This window comes from Camarhynchus parvulus, chromosome Z (genome assembly GCF_901933205.1).
Source record: "Camarhynchus parvulus chromosome Z, STF_HiC, whole genome shotgun sequence".
Classification (NCBI taxonomy): Eukaryota; Metazoa; Chordata; class Aves; order Passeriformes; family Thraupidae; genus Camarhynchus; species Camarhynchus parvulus.
The window spans coordinates 49,105,378-49,126,967 of NC_044601.1; the positions used below are offsets into that span (position 1 = coordinate 49,105,378).

General features: G+C 37.9%; 1 protein-coding gene across 3 annotated transcripts in view; it reads right to left on the reverse strand.

Moving 5' to 3' along the window:
- Positions 1-9,218: 9,218 nt before the first annotated feature.
- The window catches only part of SREK1 (splicing regulatory glutamic acid and lysine rich protein 1), a 34,515-nt gene continuing 22,143 nt past the window's right edge, over positions 9,219-21,590 (reverse strand). For all 3 annotated transcript variants that reach the window (XM_030968132.1, XM_030968134.1, XM_030968133.1), the window contains 4 exons: positions 20,614-21,141; positions 15,533-15,628; positions 14,925-15,060; positions 9,219-13,916 (listed from right to left, as the gene is read on the reverse strand). In XM_030968132.1, the coding sequence (XP_030823992.1) occupies positions 13,767-13,916; positions 14,925-15,060; positions 15,533-15,628; positions 20,614-21,141 (910 nt within the window). In that variant the 3' untranslated portion in view covers positions 9,219-13,766. The remainder of the gene's footprint in view (positions 13,917-14,924; positions 15,061-15,532; positions 15,629-20,613; positions 21,142-21,590) is intronic.

The following is a 21,590-nucleotide window of genomic DNA, read 5'->3' on the forward strand; positions in this document are numbered from 1 at the left end:
AAGGCTCAGGACCACAAAAGACAAGGTATTTTATAATTAAATTTTTGCTGCTTTTTCACTGTCAGCATAGCTCTGGATGATCACTGTCAGCATTAGTGAGAATTTAGACATGGTGAAAGCTTAGACAACTATAGACCTGGAAGCACATCATCATCGTGATTTATAGCATGGGATATTATACTGCAAGGTTACAGTACTTTATCATTCTATATTTACAGAGAACGGAAAGTAATACTCAGTCTCTAATACAGCACAAAGCTAGGTTAGTACACATATATTTTTCTGGTATCCAGAGTAGATTTTTTTTTTTGCATGAGGAGTTTTTATTATTTTTAATTTTTCATTATAATTTTAATTTAATGCTTAAAGCCAGACTACACTGCAGTAGTTAGCTCTGAAAATTAACACTGTATCAGAGACAAAACAAACAAGGACTCACCGAGGAACAGGAGATGGCAGCAACCTGTAGAGGTTTATTCTGCATTAGTTAACAAGTGAATAATAATATCTACCAAATATCTACAAATTCCCCCAGAATCTAAGCCTTTAAGCTTAGAGCCCTAACCCTTAGAGCCACTTTTATGGCACAATAGTATCTGCATTGGAGCAGAGCTGTCTGGAAAGCAGAGAACACAAGGCCATCCTGTCAACTCAAGTCAACTACAATTATTGCTACAAAAATTGCCAAATAATGAAGCCCTTCATGAAAGACCTCTGGTTACAGAAGATACTCTTGGCTCAGTGTCACAGGCTCTTGGCTTGCCTGTTTCTCTCACTCAATGGCACAGCCTGTCTGCTGCCTGAATGAGGTTAAATGTGTTCTGGTACAATGTTGATGGAATTTGTATGAACCTGGGCAATAAAACTTATGACAGCTTACACCACTCACTTTGAGCACTGTTTGTAGAAGACTGCTAAGACAAATCACTGCATGCCAGTGGTGTTGGGATGGGAATAATCTTATCCTCATACCTATTTCTATTCTACAGCAGGAGCACCAGCTTGATAATAAAACTAAAAAAAAATCTGCTGTGCTAGAAATGATCGTTCCCATCACCCATCCTCAGAGACCCCTCTAGTGCTTCACAGAATCACAGGGTCACTGAGGTTGGAAATGACCTTTAGGATTGAGTCCAACTGCAAACCTAATACTGCCAAGCCAACCGCTAAACTACGTCCTTAAGTGCCTCCTGGGATGGTGACTTAACCAGTTCCCTGGGTAGTGTGTTCCGAGCCTTGACAACCCTTCCTGTGAAGAAATATTTCCAGATTTTCAATCTAAACCTCCCTTGGTGCAACTTGGGGCCAATCCTCTCATCCTATCACTTGTTACCTGTGAGAATATATAGCATTCCATGAACTCTCCCTCCTTGATCAATCCCCAAGCCCTCAGCCTTGGAAACATTAACTACTTACCACGAAGTCATCTCTCCCAAAGGGAAAAACAGACTCCCCCATGATCTTGATGTCGCAACTTCCTCTGGTTTCTCCTTTCCCTGTCACTGGCTTGGTACCCCTGGTGGCCACCCCCCGTTCGCCTGGAGGCCAGGCCCCTCCGCCCACCCTCAGCTCTGCCCCCCACCCCTTCCCCTCTGTAAACTGACTGCTCCATGGGGTTCACTCTCTTGCCCTGGGTTTATTCTTCAGCTACTGTGTTACTCTGCTGGAATAAAACCTTGCAAAAGAGCCTTTCTTGCTTCTATCACTGAGCCAGCTGCAGTGAGTGTTGAGCGGAGGTTTGGCTGCATTGCCTGAATGTTAACTCAGCCTGCCTTTTGACAGGAGAGGCTTGCTGGGGACAGGGGATAGGCAGCAGCGTCTACCACTTTAGCACACACATTTTTAAGAATATACTGACCCTCAACTCACTGCAACATCCTCTCAGGCAGTTGTAGAGAGCGACAAGATCCCTTCCCTGAGCCTCCTTCTCTCTGGGCTAAACATGCCCAGCTCTCTCAGCCGCTTCTTGTAAGACCTATGCTCTAACTTCCTTCCACAAAGCTTTCCCCAGGCAAATGGGTGGGCTTATAACTTTACCAGAATGAACCCACTAAGGAAGTACTCTGGATTTGTTGAAGTAGCAGACACAGGAAGGACAAAGAAAAGTTCTGAAGAATGACAGGCAAAGCTACAACAAGTACTGTCGGGAAAATAGATTAAATGGGTCCAGGTCCTTACTGGAGACACTGGAGCCTAGGTAAGCTGGTAAACATGCCATTTTACCTGAAAATTTACAGGCTGCAAACAGTTTTTCATGGATTCATAGTTCTTCATAGATTGCTAGCACAGAAGTGGATAAGACAACAATAAACAAAAATACAACAGAACAATATGTATTCTCTGGCCTTTCCCAAACAGTAATTTGGGGACGGGCCCAGAAAGTGGTGGTGAATGGTGCAGCATCCAGCTGGGAATCAGTCACCAGTGGTGTCCTCCAGGGATCTGTGTTGGGCCCAGTCTTGTTTTTACTATCTTTTCTGATGATCCCAATCAAGGGATTGAGTCTGCCACAGCAAATCAGCAGATGACACCAAGCTGGGTGTGAGTGTTGGTCTGCTGGAGGGTAGGAGGGCTCTGCAGAGAGACCTGGACAGGCTGGATAGATGGGCCAAGTCCAACAATCTGAGGTTTAACAAGACCAAGTGCCAGGTCCTGCACTTTGGCCACAGCAATCCCCTGCAGTGCTACAGGCTGGGGACAGAGTGACTGGACAGGGCCCAGGCAGAAAGAGACCTGGGGGTGCTGGTGACAGCAGTTGGACATGAGCCAGGCTGTGCCCAGGTGGCCAAGAAGACCAATGGCATCCTGGCCTGGATCAGCAATGGTGTGGCCAGCAGGGCCAGGGCAGGGATTGTCCCCTGCACTGGACACTGGTGAGGCCACACCTTGAATTCTGTGTGCAGTTCTGGGCCCCTCAGTTTAGAGAGGATGTTGAGATACTCAGACATGTCCAGAGAAGGGCAACAGAGCTGTGGAAGTGTGTGGAGCACAAGTCTGAGGAGGAGCAGCTGAGGGAGCTGGGGGTGTTTAGCCTGGAAAAAAGGAGGCTTAGGGGAGACCTCAGTGCTCCCAACAACTGCCTGCAACGAGGGTGCCATCAGGTGGGGGTTGGTCTCTTTTCCCAGACAACCACTGACAGGACACAGCCTCAAGCTGTGCCAGAGGAGTTTAGGCTGGACATCAGAAAAAATTTCTTCACAGAGTGATTGGGCCATGGAATAGGCTGCTGACAGAGGTGGTGGAGTCACTGTCCCTCAAGGGGTTGAAAAAAGGCTGGATGTGGCACTCTGTGCCATGGTTTATTTCATAAGGTGGTGTTAGGTCATAGGTTGGAGTTGATCTCCAAGGTCTTCTTCAACCTACTTGATTCTGTGATTCTGTAATTGCTACCATTAAACTTTGCTGGTAGTGAGTGGTTCAAGCCAAGGTACTCAGTAATCATCGGCTTTCTTCCAACTTCTAATTAAATAACCATTCTGGCGTTCATTTCACGTATGTGGCTACTGGGTACCATTAAAATTAGGATCCATAGGATGCAATAATGCCTTTTGGCATTACAGCTGTGGTTGCATGTTTAGTATCTGGTGGTTTAGTGGGTTACACAGTCTTCAAATTAACTTGGCCACTGTGACTTCTGTGTATTATTTTCAAGTGCTACCTACTCGCTTCTGGAAAGGAAGCTACATGTGTTTCTGTAACTTTTAATTATCACAGCTGTGTCAAAGAAGCTATGATTTCCAATGCCCACACAACATACTAGGCAAAGACTGCATTGTAGCTTTTCAATACAACAAAGGTGAGAACCTCACTGTTTAAAAAGAAATAGCATTTAGTCACATTGAATTTCTAACTAGTTGTGCTGGGTCATATGAATGTTCTTCCAATGCTGCAAAGCATTTATTAAAAAAATAAAATGAAATTTACATTGAATGCACTGGCTCAATGAAAACTAACATTACTATTAAGGATCCCACTATGAAAAAGAATATAAATATTTCCACTAATAACTAAGAGATTTTGTGAATGTTGAGAAAGTCTCTAGCTCCAAAACCAGTGAAAATAATCCAGTAGCATGTCAGTCTTACTAACCCAGTAGCATGTGATTCCAGTAGCATGTGAACATTGTTTCAATGCTCATTCAACCTTCATCAGAAGATCCTCTGGATTTCACAAAAATAAGTAAGAAAAGCAAAGGTGTGGTAGTACACTTGAATTCACCATATATAGGCTGTATCTCCATTGGAATGCTTGAGGAGTCTGCAGTTCCAAAAAAGGTTGTGTGTGTACTCATAAATCCATGATACAATTGCTTTGAAGCCATTTGCTCGAAGAATGTTTCTTACTCTAATATTTTTTAAGCATCAGGGTTCCTTCTCTCTGTTTCCATATTTGTCTATTTGCAGCTGCAGGGTTGCAGTGAACTTTTTAAAATCCTCAATCCACCAAATCTTTTACTGACACATAGTCAATGTGTTTTGTTTGTCATACTGTATGTGACTAATTTTCTATTCTCCAGTATGCTGATCCTAGGACACACAGAAATAACACTGGAGACCCAGTCACAAGCATAAAAGATTATATTTTTTCAACTTCTAAGGACAGTTATGTTTTGGGTTTGTTTATTGTTTGGTTTTTTGGGTGGGTTGTTTAGTTTGGTATTTTTTAAATAATATTGGTTGGTTATTTGAAAGCTTCAAGGAGCAAAAAGCATGGATGCAGAGAACAAGCGATGAAAGACACACTGGTTATATTTCTCCTTACACCCCTCCACTTGCACTGTCTTTCCTTCCAGCAGCCCAATGTGTCTTAGAAAGGCAGCCAGCTGTGCTGCCCAGATGGCCCAGTTTTGCACACTGGCATCATGGTACTCTGCCAAATGCCAAGTTACAGAATCCAACCTTACAGTTCCCATTCCTTTTCTTTGCTGGCAAAACTCTCATTGCAGTCATAAACTGCACTGTAGCAAGAACTACAGAGTTCTGATTTACTTCATTTTCCCCTTGGATTAAATGAAAGCACCTTCCTGCTGTCAGGCATTCTAATTTTTTCCCACCTCCAAAAGAAATAGTTGAAACAACACATTTCATCAATTAATTGTTAAAGGTAAACCTCCAACATGCATCAGCCTTAGTCCTCGAGTGTTGGTTCAAGGCACCAGGTAATGAACTGGGCATAAAATCAAAGTCAAAAAACCTCTTTCAGATATGACTAAAAAGGTCCAGCTACTTGTACATGAGTATCTCCTATTAATGTGTAAGTAGGTACATCACTTTCCAGTACATTTTGGCAGATTACTATTGCATTAGACTACAAAGTTAGCAGTGGCAGAGTACTAAAAATAGGGGTGCTTTGCAGTAGTCTTGCTGTAACAAAGCCTGTAGCACACTCAGTGTCTAAATATCCAGTATTTCAGACACTACCTGAAATCTTACTGTGATAGCTCAGGAGGGGGTGCTCCAGCACTGAGTTTTACACTGCAGTGCAGCACAGCCCAACTCCCAGAAGATGCTCTTCCTACATCAGCTGTCACACTTGTACTTTCTGAAATTTCAGGACTAATTCTGGCTTAAATATTTTTGTCTCTACACTGTAATCCTCTCAACAATCCTTCAGGAACTTGAAGCTTTCTTGGAGGTTTCTCTCTTGGTCACACAACTAGCCTGTGTTCTCAGTAATAAAGCTAATGCTTTCAAAATAATGTACTGCTACAATAATGTGCTACAGCAAACCCAAGACTGCACAATAATGTGCTACAGCAAACCCAAGACTGCTCTGGTAAATTATACACAGAACCATGTTTAAAAAGGAGGATTTCTGGCTTGATTCAAAGTATTGTGCTGGAAAGGGTGTCTTTTAAGAGCAGCATAGTGATCCAAAAGCAAGAACACCATGAGCTTTCTGAAAAGCTTGTGTTAAAGGTTAGAAATTCAGAGTAGTAAAGCTAAGTTTCTGTACAAGCACTAAATCAGAATCCTGCCCATCTAACAGCAGGGCCTCATTGGAAATTACTTTCATTCCTCTAATATTGCAACCACTACAGTCACTAATTCTTTATGATTTATCTGGTCTTCCAATCTGTCTCTACAATACCTCAATTCATAGTTCATGGTATACAAATTCACAGCTTCATAATACATAAGGGAATGTGGAGACTGAACTGTAAAAAGTACTCACCCTGTTCCCAAACCCAAAACTCCTCCTCCACCCAAACATTGTCACAGCTTCCAAGTAGCTAAGCACCAAGAAGCAGCAAGTTTACATGGTATAAATAGTCATCATATCCAGAGATGTTTGATCACTAATGTCAGGCATTTTATATCTCAAAGGTCTGCCTACAAGTCAGAAGATGAATCAACAGTGGTACCAGCAGGCTTGGACAGTTACTCCTCACCTCTTTATAACAGGAGATGGATCAGGAATGAGGCTTGACTGCTTTTATGTAGCTCTTGAAAACTATGATCTGGAAGGCTGACACAGCTTCTAATAATTCTTGCCTTTATGGTCTTCATAGATCTCTAGTCATCTTTCTTGATTACTCTCTCCATTTGCAGTTATAAGCTGCTGTTGGAATTGTTACAGATCTGACAGAAGAAAATTATTTTAAAAAGTAGTAGGATTTATATGTTTTATTATCACCTACTGAATTACAACAGTTCTTACAACTATAAATAATTTCCCAAGGTAAAAATGATCAAAGGAATCAAAGGAATCTGATTTACTTGAATGAATTAACCTACCCAATATTGGCTACCATTTTTCATCCACCCATAAAAGCAGCACAAATGCCCATTTCTAACGCTTTCAGTGCACTGCAATGACCCAGGTCTAACACTTTCCTCATCAAAAGATTTGAAGTCCACTTCCAGGTAATTAATTCAGTATTGACACACTTTGACTGAACAGAGTAGAGTACTCCAAGTTTTGATATAAAATTAGTAAAGTGAAGCTTAGGCATTGAGAAGTAAATTTTAGTAGGAAACCATCCATGGCAATAAATTGATAGGTAGGTAGCATCAGAAGCTCTGCTTGAACTCCTGATTTCCACTTTGACATAATCTTCTATAGTGTCACATTCACTAACTTACTGTTTGCAAGTGAAACACTCTCTCTGGTGAAACTTTAGTAGTTTCTCGTTCAAAGAAAATCCCCTCCTTAGAGACGGGATTCAGAAAGCTTTTCTGTAACTAAAGAGTGATGATATATTCAGTTACTTAATCCCTTATCACCTTTCCTGTAACACTCTTGTCAGTATCAGTACAACAGACTTCATTTCAAAGCACTTGACTCTGGAGCAGATAATGCCTATTACAGAAAAGAAAAAAAATAGAAAAATTGTACAGTCATGTGTTGTATCTTATCTAAATTTAGTGGAAGCGAGTTTATGACACCATTAGAATTTTGGGACATGATTTATTTATGAAAAGAACCACAATGTACTAGCATTTCATGTTTCTTTACGTGTACCATTTTCATAGTTGCTTCGTTACAGCAAAAATATACTCTACCAACACAGCACAAGTTTGATTACCTATTAATTAAACTTCGAATACCTACATTATTAACAGAAATATCAAACTTCGAGAAGGAAAATAGTACTTTTTGCTGCTGTGGTGCTTAGGTTCCTCAGGTATACCTGGATCCAGACTGTGATGGGTGTCGTAACAAACTAGACACAGCTCCCGTGTCAGTCGGGAAAACACCACAAAGGACCCACTGATAGTAAACTGTGAATGTTAAATTCCTCTCTTGATCTTTCTGGGCCAAATCAGTCATTCCTTTGATTGTTATGTAAATGACAGCTTTTCAAAGTAGCAATTTCTAAATGGCCCATGATTTACTCATCAGTGCAGCAACGGTTCTAAATCTTTGCACTAAGGAAAAAGAACAGAGTAACGATTTCTAAGCGCGCCAGTTAACTGGCAGCCTAATTAAGGCTATTAAGAACTGCACGAAAGGGAGATGAAATTATTCTTTTACCATTGCTGACAAACCTTTCAGGCCAAAAAAGACATATATAGCCTTTTCAGTGGAAAAATAATGATTTCATTAGCAACTACTATAAAATACACTTCACACACCAAAAATTTCTGATCTCACATCAAATTTGGCACTGGATGAACATAAAAAATGTAACAAAAGTTTAAAAAAAGGTGTAAGCTAAAACTTTCCAGAATAGTACAAATAGCTAAAATCTAATTTTTGCTGTCCATGTTCACCTGTATTAAGCCTGACAATCCTAAAACTGACTTGTCATGACAATTAAAAAAAAAAAAAATTACCCTCTTGGATAGTAATGTTATGAACAGAATTTGGGTAAATTTTATTTCTGTAGAAAAACTAAGTTACAAAATTTTTAGACCTGGAGCTGCTGCGGCCGTGTTACTTGTTATGTTAATTACAAGTCGTTAGAGTTAATAGTTCTCTTTGTATCGGTAAAACCCTGCCCCTAAGGCAAAGGTACCGCTCCCAGTCAGGGAGAGAAAAGGACATCAGAATATGCAGATTTTGAGAACCAGTGTACCATGGGACGTATGGAACTTATAAAAAAACCCCAAAAACAACGAGCCAAATATAAGGTTGAGAAATTAGAGTGATTCTCGGATGTGAAGAGCAGCGTGCTGGACCTGCAGAGATGTTGGGAGACCTTGGTGCCCCTCACCCTGACTACAGAAGCTGCCTGAGACCAGGACCTGAAGCCGGGAAGCAGGGAAAAGCAGAAAACATCGGGGTCCCGCCCAGACGTTCCTGTGAGGACCGGACCCTCCCCGGCTTTGCCCCTCGTGGACAAAGCTGCATATCCTCCTCCACTGAGCCACGCTGGAAAGAAGATGGAGACTGCAGACCCGTCGAGCTTCCCAATCTTGAGCTGATCACTTTTAATAAAGGCATTAAAAGGAGAAAAGTCTCCTGCCCTGTTTATTTCAGTAAGAGTTCACATGTTCAGAAAACAAGCTTAAGTTCGTCGATAGCTTCTCAACTGTAGTATTTAAACAACACAGAATTGAAGCGTTAACAGCCGCATATCCTCAAACTAGAGGGAAAGTATCTGCCTCCACATATTGAGCAGTTTATTAAGCTGCATTACATTGAAGACAATACAAAAGAAATCCTTGTGCTAACATGCTCATACCTTGTAATAGGACTTACCTACAAATGAGGCAGTCTTGAATTAAAAAGTGTGGTTCTCTTACATTAAAAAAAATCCTTTTGTACAGTGCTTTTAGTTTTCAATATAATTTTAATTGCACTTTTCAACATATAAAAATAAAGCTTAACTACAAGCAGAAAACTTGTTTATGTATTAGCAAACATAATTAAATTTCAGATTCTCTGTAGGCTCTAGCACTTAATCATATCTACATATATTCAATTCTCCACACTCCAGTCTCTGGTGAGAAAACTACATCTCTCTGAACTGTCTACTTGATGGACATGATTTTAGCCATTTACAGGTTTTAGCATTTGACACTAAGTCAAATTTTCACTTTCAAAATTATGGTAACATCAAAAGCGATATTTGATTGCTATAAAATGGAAATTACCAAGCCGCATATGTCCCAGATAATGATTCAGAATTCACATCTTTAAGACTATTTTACCACTACAATGCTATTATCACACTGACATTTACAAAATCCAAGATTATTTTGTCTGGATTTTTTTATCTTGCTAACAATACATGAGCTCTGACCTTCTTTCACTAAAAAAGCGATGCAGAGATGCTTCAGACCTAGAAGTAGGCAATATGCATACCATTATAGCATTACTGTTTGCAAGGGTCACACTCATCAATGAAAAATAACGAAATAAGAACTGGCAACACATATACAATAATTTATAACACACATAGCAGGACTTTTTATTATCTTTTCCTCAGAACAACAACAAAAAAATTACTTACTTCCCTAAACTAGTAACTATTACAAGATAGCACTACAAGCTAAGGGCAAAAGAGAGAAGCTCTTTTTGTATGAATGTAACGCATCTGAAGAGTTTCAACATAATTTCAGGTTATTTCCTTAAAATGTAACTGGGCCAGTGAACACTAGCACGCAATGCAAAGCATGCTACAGACTATGAATTTAACTTCGTTCTAGGAGCATAAATGGCACTGAAGTGTCCACAGCTCATTTCAGAATCCAAGGTGTGCATAGGCTGCTGTCAGCCAGCTAACATAAGGCTAGTTCAGATGTATCTATCTGAAACTCCCATAAAAAAATTAGCAGGTGATTACCTAATAGTCAAAACCCACATCTCACCCATTTCCCAAGTATTCTTCAGATACTTCTAGTTTCTAACCAAGTGCTTTTATAACCCCTTATCCCCAATATCTACATATGAAAACTAAGAATCCTTTACATATCATACTACTATTGGAGTTTGCAAACAAAATTCTATGCCTCATAACTCTGCAAATCCATTGACTTTGATGAAATCATCTAAACCACAGCCACCTCTATTTTGAGCTTGACATCCTGTTTGATCCACCAAATTCTCTTCTGCTACCTTCTTTTTTCAGAATGCAATCCAGAACCCTCTTGGGAAATAGCTATGGGCACTAATGCATATTTATGATTATGTGCTTTATGTGATCTTAGCAAAATGGCAGTATATAATTACTTACTCTTCTGAGCAATTCACATTTTCAAGTAAGTGCTGATTCAGATTAAACTACATGTAAAACAATACAGCTACCATGAACCACACTTCTCAAAACCTCTACCCAAGTTAATCCCATTTACAAAGTGCAAAACCAGATGATCTGACACAGCAGCTCAGCACATAAGCTTGTTAAAATGATAAATGCAATGGACTTCCCACGGAAGACAGACACAATCAGTGGATGATGCACTCAGTCCTGTAGGAGCAGGCTGGAACTTTATTAATGTGCTATGCTATCAGTTTGTAAGTGAGCTACCCTCCACAGAGATAAGCATTTTATAGACTAATAGTTCTCCGGGGTGGCATTTTAGGAACACCTGGTAAGATGGACAGATTATGGACAGATGAACTACCTCACAGATCTGCAGAGTATTTACAAAACAAAACCAGAAAATAAAAAGTATCTTGCAAAGTATTTGCAAGAAAGTATGACTTGAGGAGGGGAAGAAATGCGTGTTTGGTGGCTGGTTGCTTTGGTTGTTTTTTTTCCTCAACAAAAAACCAACCAACAAAACCAGCTGAACAAAAACATTAAAATCCCCAAGATACTTTTTGTAAGGAAACCATAATTAATACACAAATAACAATGTGCTGCATATAGCCTCACACAGGTGGTAAGCTACTTAGTAAGTTAAGGCTGCCATCCATAACTATTAATTTCCAAAGGCATGTTTCCATAACTATTGACTTCCAAAGGCATGTTTCTCAGCTAAGCATACACAATCCTTTACACATTTTATAACTGACACATCATAGAACTATGCTATTTCAGGATAACAAAACTGAAGAAACCAAACTAATACCAGCTAAAACATGATACACTGAAAGAATTCTAATTCATCCCAACAGAGAAATTTAGCTTTTCAAAGAAAATATAACTAATACATATATGTTTTCACTAATATCCACATTTAAAATGAAAGAAGCTCTATGAGTAAATCCAGATGGTCTAAAAATATTCCTTTAATAAGTATGTACCAGCAGAAACATCCCTCTAAAATACTTACTTTATTAGTGAAATGGTACCAAAGATAACAAGTATACAAACAATCTCTTTGCTCTATGCTACTTACACATCATAAATAAGACAGCTGTTGTTGCAAGACACAATCTTTCACAGTCTTCCTGTAAGCATACAATTTTTTATTCTTTTATCAGAATTAGCTGTTTACCAGCCAACAGCATGTGGCTTAAACATCACAAAAATGGCTGTTCTATACTTTACATGGTAAAGCATTTTCTGTTGTCTTAAATGTACACAGTGGCAAGAACATTAAATCTTACAGAAAATGAGTGATTAAGCAGCTTCACAATCAAACTGGATTTCATTACCTTAGGAGTTGGGCAAAGTTTTCATTCCCGTAATATGCTTCCCTTCCACTGCAAAAACTAACTATGTGGAGAAAAAGTGAAACAAGTAGAAAGCAAATAGCCAATACACTTAGTTTTTTATTTTAACTGAAAAAAATAACACTTCCCATGAAGTAAAGCAATTAATAATTTGATTGCATTAAGTTGAAGTAAAAATAATCTATGCCATTTTAGCTATAATTATGTCTTAAAAGCATAACTTATCAGAAATCTCATATAACCAATTAAATTACTTCAAAAAACAAAAGCTATATTTTGCCAAGACAAAACCACGTGTTTTGTGATTTTCTTGCATGCTTTCTCCACAAAAAATGATAAAAGAATCTCTACTATGTAAGCCCTGCATAAATTAGAACCTTCTTCCTCAAATTATTTATCCCCCATTTCTTTGCACGCCATTCCTTTTACATTGCCCAACAGGTATCAGAGAAAATAACAGAGAGGTAACAATTAAGGCCATCCAAATGTATATTATATTTCTTAAGAGCTTTCTTTGATGCAGGTGATCAGAGCACACTTTGTATTCAGCTACTTTTGTACAGTGGTGGTCCCCAAATTACATCTTTTCTCTTATTTATAAATCTCTTCTAAGAATAAAAAATAAAAGTAAAATGGAGCTTCACTATTTTAACAAGTGAATCAAACAACCATTCTGGCAAGTCACTTGCATTTTTGTCTACAGTATGGTGGTGGCAAAGTAGCAAGAGAGATGATATAAGATTTAGCTAAAAATGTGTAACAGCACATATACATTTCTAGAAAATACCACATTTTAAGAAGGCACTAAAGCTTCTGCTTGTGCTCCCATATTTTTTCAACAAAAAGGAAAAATTTGTTTTCTTAATGGCACCTGTACTATTTTCAGCTGAACAGACACACTGCAGTACATTGCAAAACAAAGCTGTACGTTCTGGTATCATCATAGAGATGTGCTCACTTCTCTACGGACAAAGAAAACAACAAAACAAAACAACCCCAAAGTAACCCTGTAAGCTAACCTAATATCTATAAAATGGCAATGTTCCTTCTAGGAACAGAAAAAGCACATGCATTGTTCAAATACTTTAAAGAAATATTAATTTCAGGGATATTAGTAAGAAATTATTTTAAATAATAAACCCTAAGAATCTCAAGCAGTGAGCAAATCAAAAACATACTAATCTCTGAGTATTTAACATAAGAACAGTAAAACCATGTTTATGCTTAAACCCCCTTTCCCTACAGTTGTCATTTACAAGGAAAGGAAGCAGGTATATTTATGCACCATTTTCAAGCACATCAAACAGCACACATTAAAGTTTTTGTGGATTTTTTAACCTACAGGGCAAAACAATACAAAAGTCATTAACAAGCAGTATTTTAAACAACCTTCAATGCATATCTTCAGCTTTTTTTTTGGGAAGTACAGGTTTACATCTTTCAGTTTCTAGTTATTTGTAACAGCTTATAGCAAAACTTAACATAAATCATTTTACAAGTACAGCCATCATGGAAATGCATGGATTTTCAGAGATGAATAGTTCTGATGGCATCTGCCTTTTCATGGTATTAACTACTGGTCTGTGCTCTCTTGCTTTACAGCAAGAAGACAACAAAGCTATCACATGAACTGAAGGAGCTACTAGTACTATCAACACGTTCAAGTTGATTGCTTTGACATTTTCTTCCTCATTCTGGGAAATAAAATGCTTTGGATATCATTCCTTAGTTGAATTAGAAGTCCACTCTTTGCTTTAAACCTCTTCCATTTTAATTGAGAGATTTTCCTCATTTGGTTGACAATTTCCATTCTGTTGTAGCTTGACTTCATCTGTCCTTTGTGTATCTCTATTGTCTACTTCCTTGTCAGTTTCTGAATTCTGATCTTCTTTATTATCTTTGTCCTACCAAAGATAAAATTATTTGACAACAAAATAATATTCTTAGCATTACAGGCTATGACTTATTTTTTACATGTGTATCTTGTGTCTGCAAATTTTAAAATAGATGTGTGAGCTTCTTTGCCCCCCCACCTTTTTTTAAAATACACTTTCTTTTCATATGGCTGAAGTTCGGCACTTGTAACAACCCAGCACCTAAGAAATTATGCCACAGAATGATCTGTCTTTATTAACTAAAATAAACTCATATATGAAGTTATAGAACAAGCAGCACCACGGAAAGTATGAGAAGCAGCTCCAGAAATTAGGATTTCACTAACATTTTTTCTTCCTCATTTTTTGTCAGGTATCTGATGCATTTTTAGAGTTCTTGGGTAAGATACTTCCTCAAGCATTTGAACAGTCACCTAAAACAGCTGTTTTGTAACAGCTGAGTAATTCTGAGCACAACTAACTACTCTTTAAAGGTGTGCTGCTATTCAAATTCTAAGAGTAAACAATTTGAAGATATTTCTATTTCTTTTCTTAATTGCAGTACTTTCTATTTTGTAGGGGAAAATCCTATACCACTCTTTCACAACTCTTCAACTTTACTGCTATAGAATCCAATGTACAGACCAGGACCAATTCAATGAGAGTTTATTTTAGAAGTAATGTTTTCAGTTTCACAGTCAAGCCACCCCTGAATACTGCTTGTTAGTCAATAGTCTGCCTGCTCCTAAAAGTAGGAAGCCAAGCAAGCCCTAACATAGGGCACACAACACAAAAGAGAAACAAGGTGTTTCTGTAACCTAAGCAGATGAACACCTACAGGTCAACTGAAGATCAGATATGTAGACTTAAACTGGCCTACTAACCCCAACTAACTAATACTGAACTCAAGCAGCACTAATTTGGTAAGGAACAGGAGAAATAGAAGAAATGAGTAAAATGAGAAAAAGTAGAGAGAACATTTCAGAAACAGCTTCACTACCACTTCATTCTGCTGATCACTTGGTCACACAATCTTACCTTCAAAGTAGTGGTGCTTTTGTCAGATTTCTCCTTTCCCTCTTTTTCTTTACTACTTTTTTTCTTGGAAGTGGAGCGTTCTCTTTCTCTTCTTTCATTATTTGTATCTCTTTCTCTTTTTTTTTCTTTCTTGTTTCTGTTTCAGAAATTTTTTATTCAAATTAGGATTTGATCCAACGACACAAACTTCAAACCATTTGACTGCAAACTAAACACCCAGCATGGACTTTCAAAAAATCTCCCAAAATTTAACCAAAAATCCTTTTGCAAAGATTATGGCTTCTTTTTTGGCTGAAGAGAGCTAAACATTTTATATGACCACCACACACTGTAATTGCAAAGAAAAAAGCAATTTAATCTGCACCAGACAAAGAAATTTTATTGATTTGAAGAAATCTGCAATGCTGATTGATTTGAAATTATACCACTGAAAGAACACCAGAGCTCAAATTGGTTAAAATTTTGAGTTAGTTTTAAATTAAAACTGAATCATACTGACCAACTGAAATAATCTGAAATCACTGGCACAAAGGCAGTAAAACAGTGAAATTAGTACAAATTCTTCCATCTTTACTAATCATTAACTTCTGTGTTTACATCAAACTGACCTTCTTGGAGAAGGAGTTCGTGAAGACTTTCTTTTTGCTGTTTTTGATGTTTTAGGAGATTTGGAGGGACTTCTGCTCTTCCTTTTACGCCTTTCTCTATGGGACCAAGAAATTCAGTGTCATCAAAACCCAAAAATAATAAACTCAAAGGAGATAAAAAGAGAAAGTTCTTACAATGATATAAACATTATCCACTGAATTTGACAGTCTATATTACCAACAAAATATGAACTGTACAAACTAAAAAAAAAATTTGTATGCTTCAGTTTAGTGGTAAAGGCAAGGCCAGTGTAGGAAAAAAAAGATGTGCCCTTTCAAAAAAATTATTTTAAATTCTTATATGCTTGATAACAATGAAAACACCCTGAAGTCAGTAATACTGCATCAGTTAAGAGTTTCTTCAGTCAGGAAAATAACTCAATTGAATGAGGAACTATATTAAGACAAAAGGTATAACTTGAGCAATATGAAATTCAAAACGTAACATTACAACCTAAAGATCACTGTAATTTCAGTAAATGTATGAGCTAGAATTAGTTGGTTTAGAAGAAAACAGTGCAAAGTGAAGCCCAAGCTGTTGTCCAAGTCAGAATAAATAAAATCTATTGTTTCTCAAGTGGTCCTTGCTTAGCAAACAGAATGTCATCATTCTGTAACACATGGAAGGGCTTGAAGCGTTTTACAAAGCAACTGTTATACATAGCTAAATGGAGTTTCTGAAGTTGCCATTATGGAGTCTGATCTTGAATACAACAAAACATGAAATAACTGGCCATTTATACTGAGGGACATGTTAAATTAAAGCAAAAACGGAGTCAGTACAACTTCATTTAACATAAATGCAGAAGCCATCTGTCAAAATAAGACTACTTTTTTCCTGTCAACTCTTTGTAAAGCAGGAAAAGCAGATTGGAAGAACAACTGAAGAAAAAAAGTGAAGTTTAAAACTTCTAGATACAGCACATTTACTTTTAAACAAAACAGCTTTTGCAATTTGTGAATATTTAAATCTTCAATATTTAGAAAAGGCAAGAAATCAACACTTATTAGATAAGTAACAAAAGGAAAGGACACTTAAACTATAGTCAGTATCACAATATGGACTGATATTCTGACCTATCAGAGTACCAACCCATACAGTGATACTCCATATACCATCTACTGTGACTGTCCTGATTTCGGCCAGGATAATTTTCTTTCTAGTAACTGGAACGGTGCTGTGTTTTGGATTCAGTATGAGAATGATGTTGATAATACACTGATGTTTTAGTTGTTACTTATCCTAAAATAAAGGACATTTGTTTCTCATGCTCTGCCAGCAAGCAGGTACACAAGACACTGCGAGGGAGCATGGCCAGGAGAGCTGATCCAACTGGCCAAAGGTCAGTGAGGGGTGAGTGATTGTGTAGTGCATCACTTGCTTCTCTTGGACTTTATCCCTCTATGCCCTCTCCATTACAATTATTACTGTTAGTATAGTTATTTTATTGCAATTACTAACGTGTTCTTTCCTGAACTCTCAAAATAGAGCCTGGCAGAGCATGACAAATCTGAACAAGGAACGGACTGGTGAGGAAACAAAAGAAGTCAAAAAAGAACTGTCATGGTTTAACCCCAGATGACAACTAAATCCTGAGTGGCGTTTGCTCATTTTCTGCCTTTTGCCCCCTTTGCCCATCAACCTCCATAGGCCCACCCCACCAGGGGAGGAGAATAAGCAGGCAAAAAAGGAAAACTCCAGCACTGTACCAGCTGCTAGGAAGAAATTTTAACTCTCATCAAAACCAATACAGTGATGTCCTGAAACTGCACAGGTAAAGATTTCCAAATCATTTTGTTCAGCAAGATTTTCATTTATCTTTAATAAACTAAAAATATAAAATAGCCTCAAATTCACGTAGTAAATATCACTCACTAATCAGCTGTTCACTAGTTAACATGCATTTTGAACATCTCCATATTGATCATCACCTTTATTTAACTGAGGATACTACAAATTGATTATTCTCTCTCAGTGCTGTTACTTCAGCTATACTGAATACATTCTCACTTAATTATGCTTTCCAGCATATGTACCTGCAAATCAAGTGCTTCAGCAATTGTGTTAAAACTAGAAACTGCTTATTCATTATATTTTATTTTCAGTTTCTGCTTTTCTTATTTCAAGTTGAAGAATCTTAACTGTGTCCCACTACATCTCTTCCCATCTCTATTACATTTGTACATAAAAAGATTTTTGTGCACCCATTTCATTAAATGTCTTACACAATACAAACAGCAAAATTTAAGAAAAACAAATTCTGAATAATTTTATAGTGATCCTGTGTCTCTTAATTATACATGGAAATAAAATTCTGCATGTCATCTGGTGCTAATGGCTCTGCTAGCCTATAAGATAGCTCCTTTTCCAACTGATTTCACTTCCCTGGGTCTGTTTCTTTTTTCAGCCAGGAATCACAAATAACCATCTTATTTCCAGTCCCTGTGAGCAAAGCAAGTCAGCAAAGCAAAGTCAGCTGCCATCTAGTTCTACTTAGAAGGTCCTGTATTGTCCTATTCCACCTTCACCTCTTCTCCAAAAAGATTACTATTTGCCCAATATTTTATGTTTACACTTATATTTCACATTTTACATGATCAGCAGTCAACAGCTGTACTGACATTCAGACAACTGAAATACCTATCTGTTGAATGATCTTCACTGGAAAGATCTGCAACCATTTCAACTACACAATATCCATCACCAAAGAAAGACGCCTAAGGTAACCCAACCTACACAGAATTGCTTGTCAGAAAGCAATGACATTACTGAGGTTGGAAGAACCCTCTGAAGATCACTTAGTCCAAACTATCCCTTCCCCGCGTTACAAGAGGGTCAATTAGAGTACATTATTCAGGGCCATATCCAGTCAGATTTTTGGTTGGAATAGACAATCCCTTGAGGTAACTGGTTCCAGTCTGCCAAGCAAAACTGTAATTTCAACATTAGGAAAAAATCCCCTTTATTTTCCATAGCTCAATATATGCCTGTCACCTCTTAATTGTCACAGGCCTCTGCTGGCTCTGTCTTCTTCATGCTCTTATCAGATATTCATACATATTGGTAAGATGCTCCTCAGCTTTCTCTTTTCCAGGCTAAATGATCCCAGATTCCTCAGTATTCCCTTGTATGAAGGAAGCTCCAAGTCCTTTATCAGCTTCACGGCCCTTCACTGAACTCAGTCCAGTACATCGGAATGTGTCCTGTAATGGGAAGCCCAGAACAGGATTCTGAATGTGTCCTTACCAGAGGAGAGAGGGAAAGAATTACCTCTCTTGACCTACTCACAACATAGCTGGTTTCTTTGACTGCAAGGACCTGGCAGACAGCAAGTCCCCATCCTATACTGGTGCAATGGCATTATTCCTGCCTGGGTGTAGGACTTGTCCTTTCTCTTTGTTCAAGTCCATGAGATGACTATTAGTCCATCTCTCCCATCTGCTAAAGTTTCTCTAATGGCAGATCAGCCTCCCCCCACAGCTGGTTCTTTGTTGTTTGCAAAGCTACAGAGGATGCACTCTGTCCCCCTGTCTAAGCTCCTGATAACAACATTCACCAGTATTGACCTCTGCATTGGCACTTCAAGGATAGTTATATCTGAAAAAAAATTTGTAAATCCATAATAAAAAGTGTCCAGCTTCAAAAGAACACTACCCTTGTTTTACAATATCTGTATTATATCAAAGTACAGTTTTGTACTTTTGACTGCACTAGAAGAAATGCATTAATTTTCACAAGAATTCCTTGCTCAAGTACATGACATTGGAGCCTTCCCATAGCGCTTTCTTAACTAGTAAGATTCCTAAAGGGGAGGAAAATTATTGCAAACTAGAACATGAGTTTTTGGTAACACCCATCTAACTACACCTACTATTCAGCAGTGGAGCCTGGTTTTCCACCAACGCTCCTATACATATTGTGAAACCCTTACATATTTTTATGCATTTATCCAATTCAAAACTCTGAGGCCTATGGACTGAAAAAAATGGTTTCAAAGCTGACAGAAGTATCTCTATGTGGGTCTTCCACTCATTTAAATAGGAAGCTGCATATGCTTAATGAAGAAACAATATTTTACCATAAACTTCATGACACAAACACAATGTTCAGAAACCATTACACCCTTTTTTTGCCTTCTGTGAACCCTGAACTAATGAATTTCGAGGACTAGAGGAGTTCTCCTTTTGTCTAGTGAAACTATTACAATAGGCAGAACTTGTCCAATTTGTTCAGCATTTCATTATCTCAAGGTTACAGATATAGTTTGCTGTTTAAATCGGGTACAATACTACTGAACTCCCTAATTTCTGATGTAATAGTGAAGACTTTATCCACCAATGCTTCTAAACTTAACTGAGCTGCTTTTAGAATATGCCTGAGCTTGCTTACAGAGATTGTTTATAATCTCACAGCCTCCTTCTGCTGCAACAAATTTATCCAGGCTTCCCGCTAGTTAAGCTCCCCTCAGAGCCAAAACCAACAGCCACATCAACTTTGCTTTCCTGCTTATTGTCAGCAGTGTAAAGGAATGTTACTTTTAACTTACACCTGGCCATCAGACAAACAATGTATCTGTCTCTTCCAAGGCTGGAGAGGCAGTATTAGAAAACAACTGTTTGCAAGATCTAGAGACCAAAATGCTGCAGTATGTAAGTAATGAAAGAACTATGTAACAGTGACTCAAACTTTCATCAGGTCAAAGATAATGCATGTGATGCTGGTCAGAACTTTTGGCTGTCTGTAACATACATATACATACAAAAATAATCTCATTACTGTCCTCAAAGTTTATACAATATGGTTATACAAAAGTCAAGCACCAGCAGCCCAACAAGAAACTCTGTTATATCAGGCATCATATAGAGCTTTTTATAACAGATGTTACTTGAAAGGAAAATCTACAAAACAGAAATAATACAAATTTATTTAATAAGAGCTATGGTGACATCAATACATAAAAGTTAGGATGGTGTCTCACTGATCTGACAAGTCAAAAAAAAAAAGAACAAAACAAAACAAGCATGAAAAATTCTAAACAAACCTGCTGGAGCTACGAGATCTTCTTGAAGAGCTATAGCTTCTTGGGGGTGTTCTGGATCTCTTATCTTTCTTCTTTTTATCATCTCTCTCTTTTTCTCGCTCCTTCTCCTTATCCCCATCTTTTTCCTTTTCTTTGTCTTTGTCCTTTTCTTTATCCCCTCCTTTGTCCTTATCTCCCTCCTTGTCCTTAATCTTCTCTCTGTCCTTCTCTCCTTCTTTCTCAGTATCTTCTTTTTCTTTGTTATGATCTACCTCTTCCTTGTCTTTTTCCTTATCTTTATCTTTTTCCTTTTCCTTGTCCCTATCTTTATCCTTGTCCCTTTCCCTGTCTTTGTCTCGGGCTCTCTCTCTATCTTTGCTTCGCTCTTTATCTCTTTCCTTGTCCTTCTCCCTGTTTCTCTCTTTATCTCGCTCTCTTTCCCTATCTTTGTCTCTATCCCTATCCTTCTCCTTGTCTCGGTCTCTGTCTTTCTCTTTTTCTTTGGTCTTTTCTTTTTCTTTGATCTTTTCTTTGTCTCTTTTCTTGTCCCTGTGAAAAGCCAAACACAAACCCATTAATTCATCTTTGAACTTTCCAATTAATATTATAACTAACTTTTAAATATACATCAAGATAAAGTGCACATCTCTGTTGAAAAATAGTAATTCTTCAATATTTTAATTTTTCACCCCTGTTCGCAATAAGAAAAAGCTATATATAGCTAGGAAATAAACAGCTATATACAGCTAGGAAAAGTTTGGAAACCAAACTGGAGGAGGGGAAGCCAAAACCAAACCAAACCACTATCTGCCAAGTGATGCTACTGTGTTTGGAGATAATGCGTCTGTTCACCTCAGTTATGTAATTATACATACATAAATTTTCTGTATTTTGTCAGGAGTGAGACAAACTCTACAATCTGTAAATCCACTCTTTACTAAAAATGTATCCACGTAAAATGGCCTTCAGATTAATCATTGCCAAATGAATAATGACAG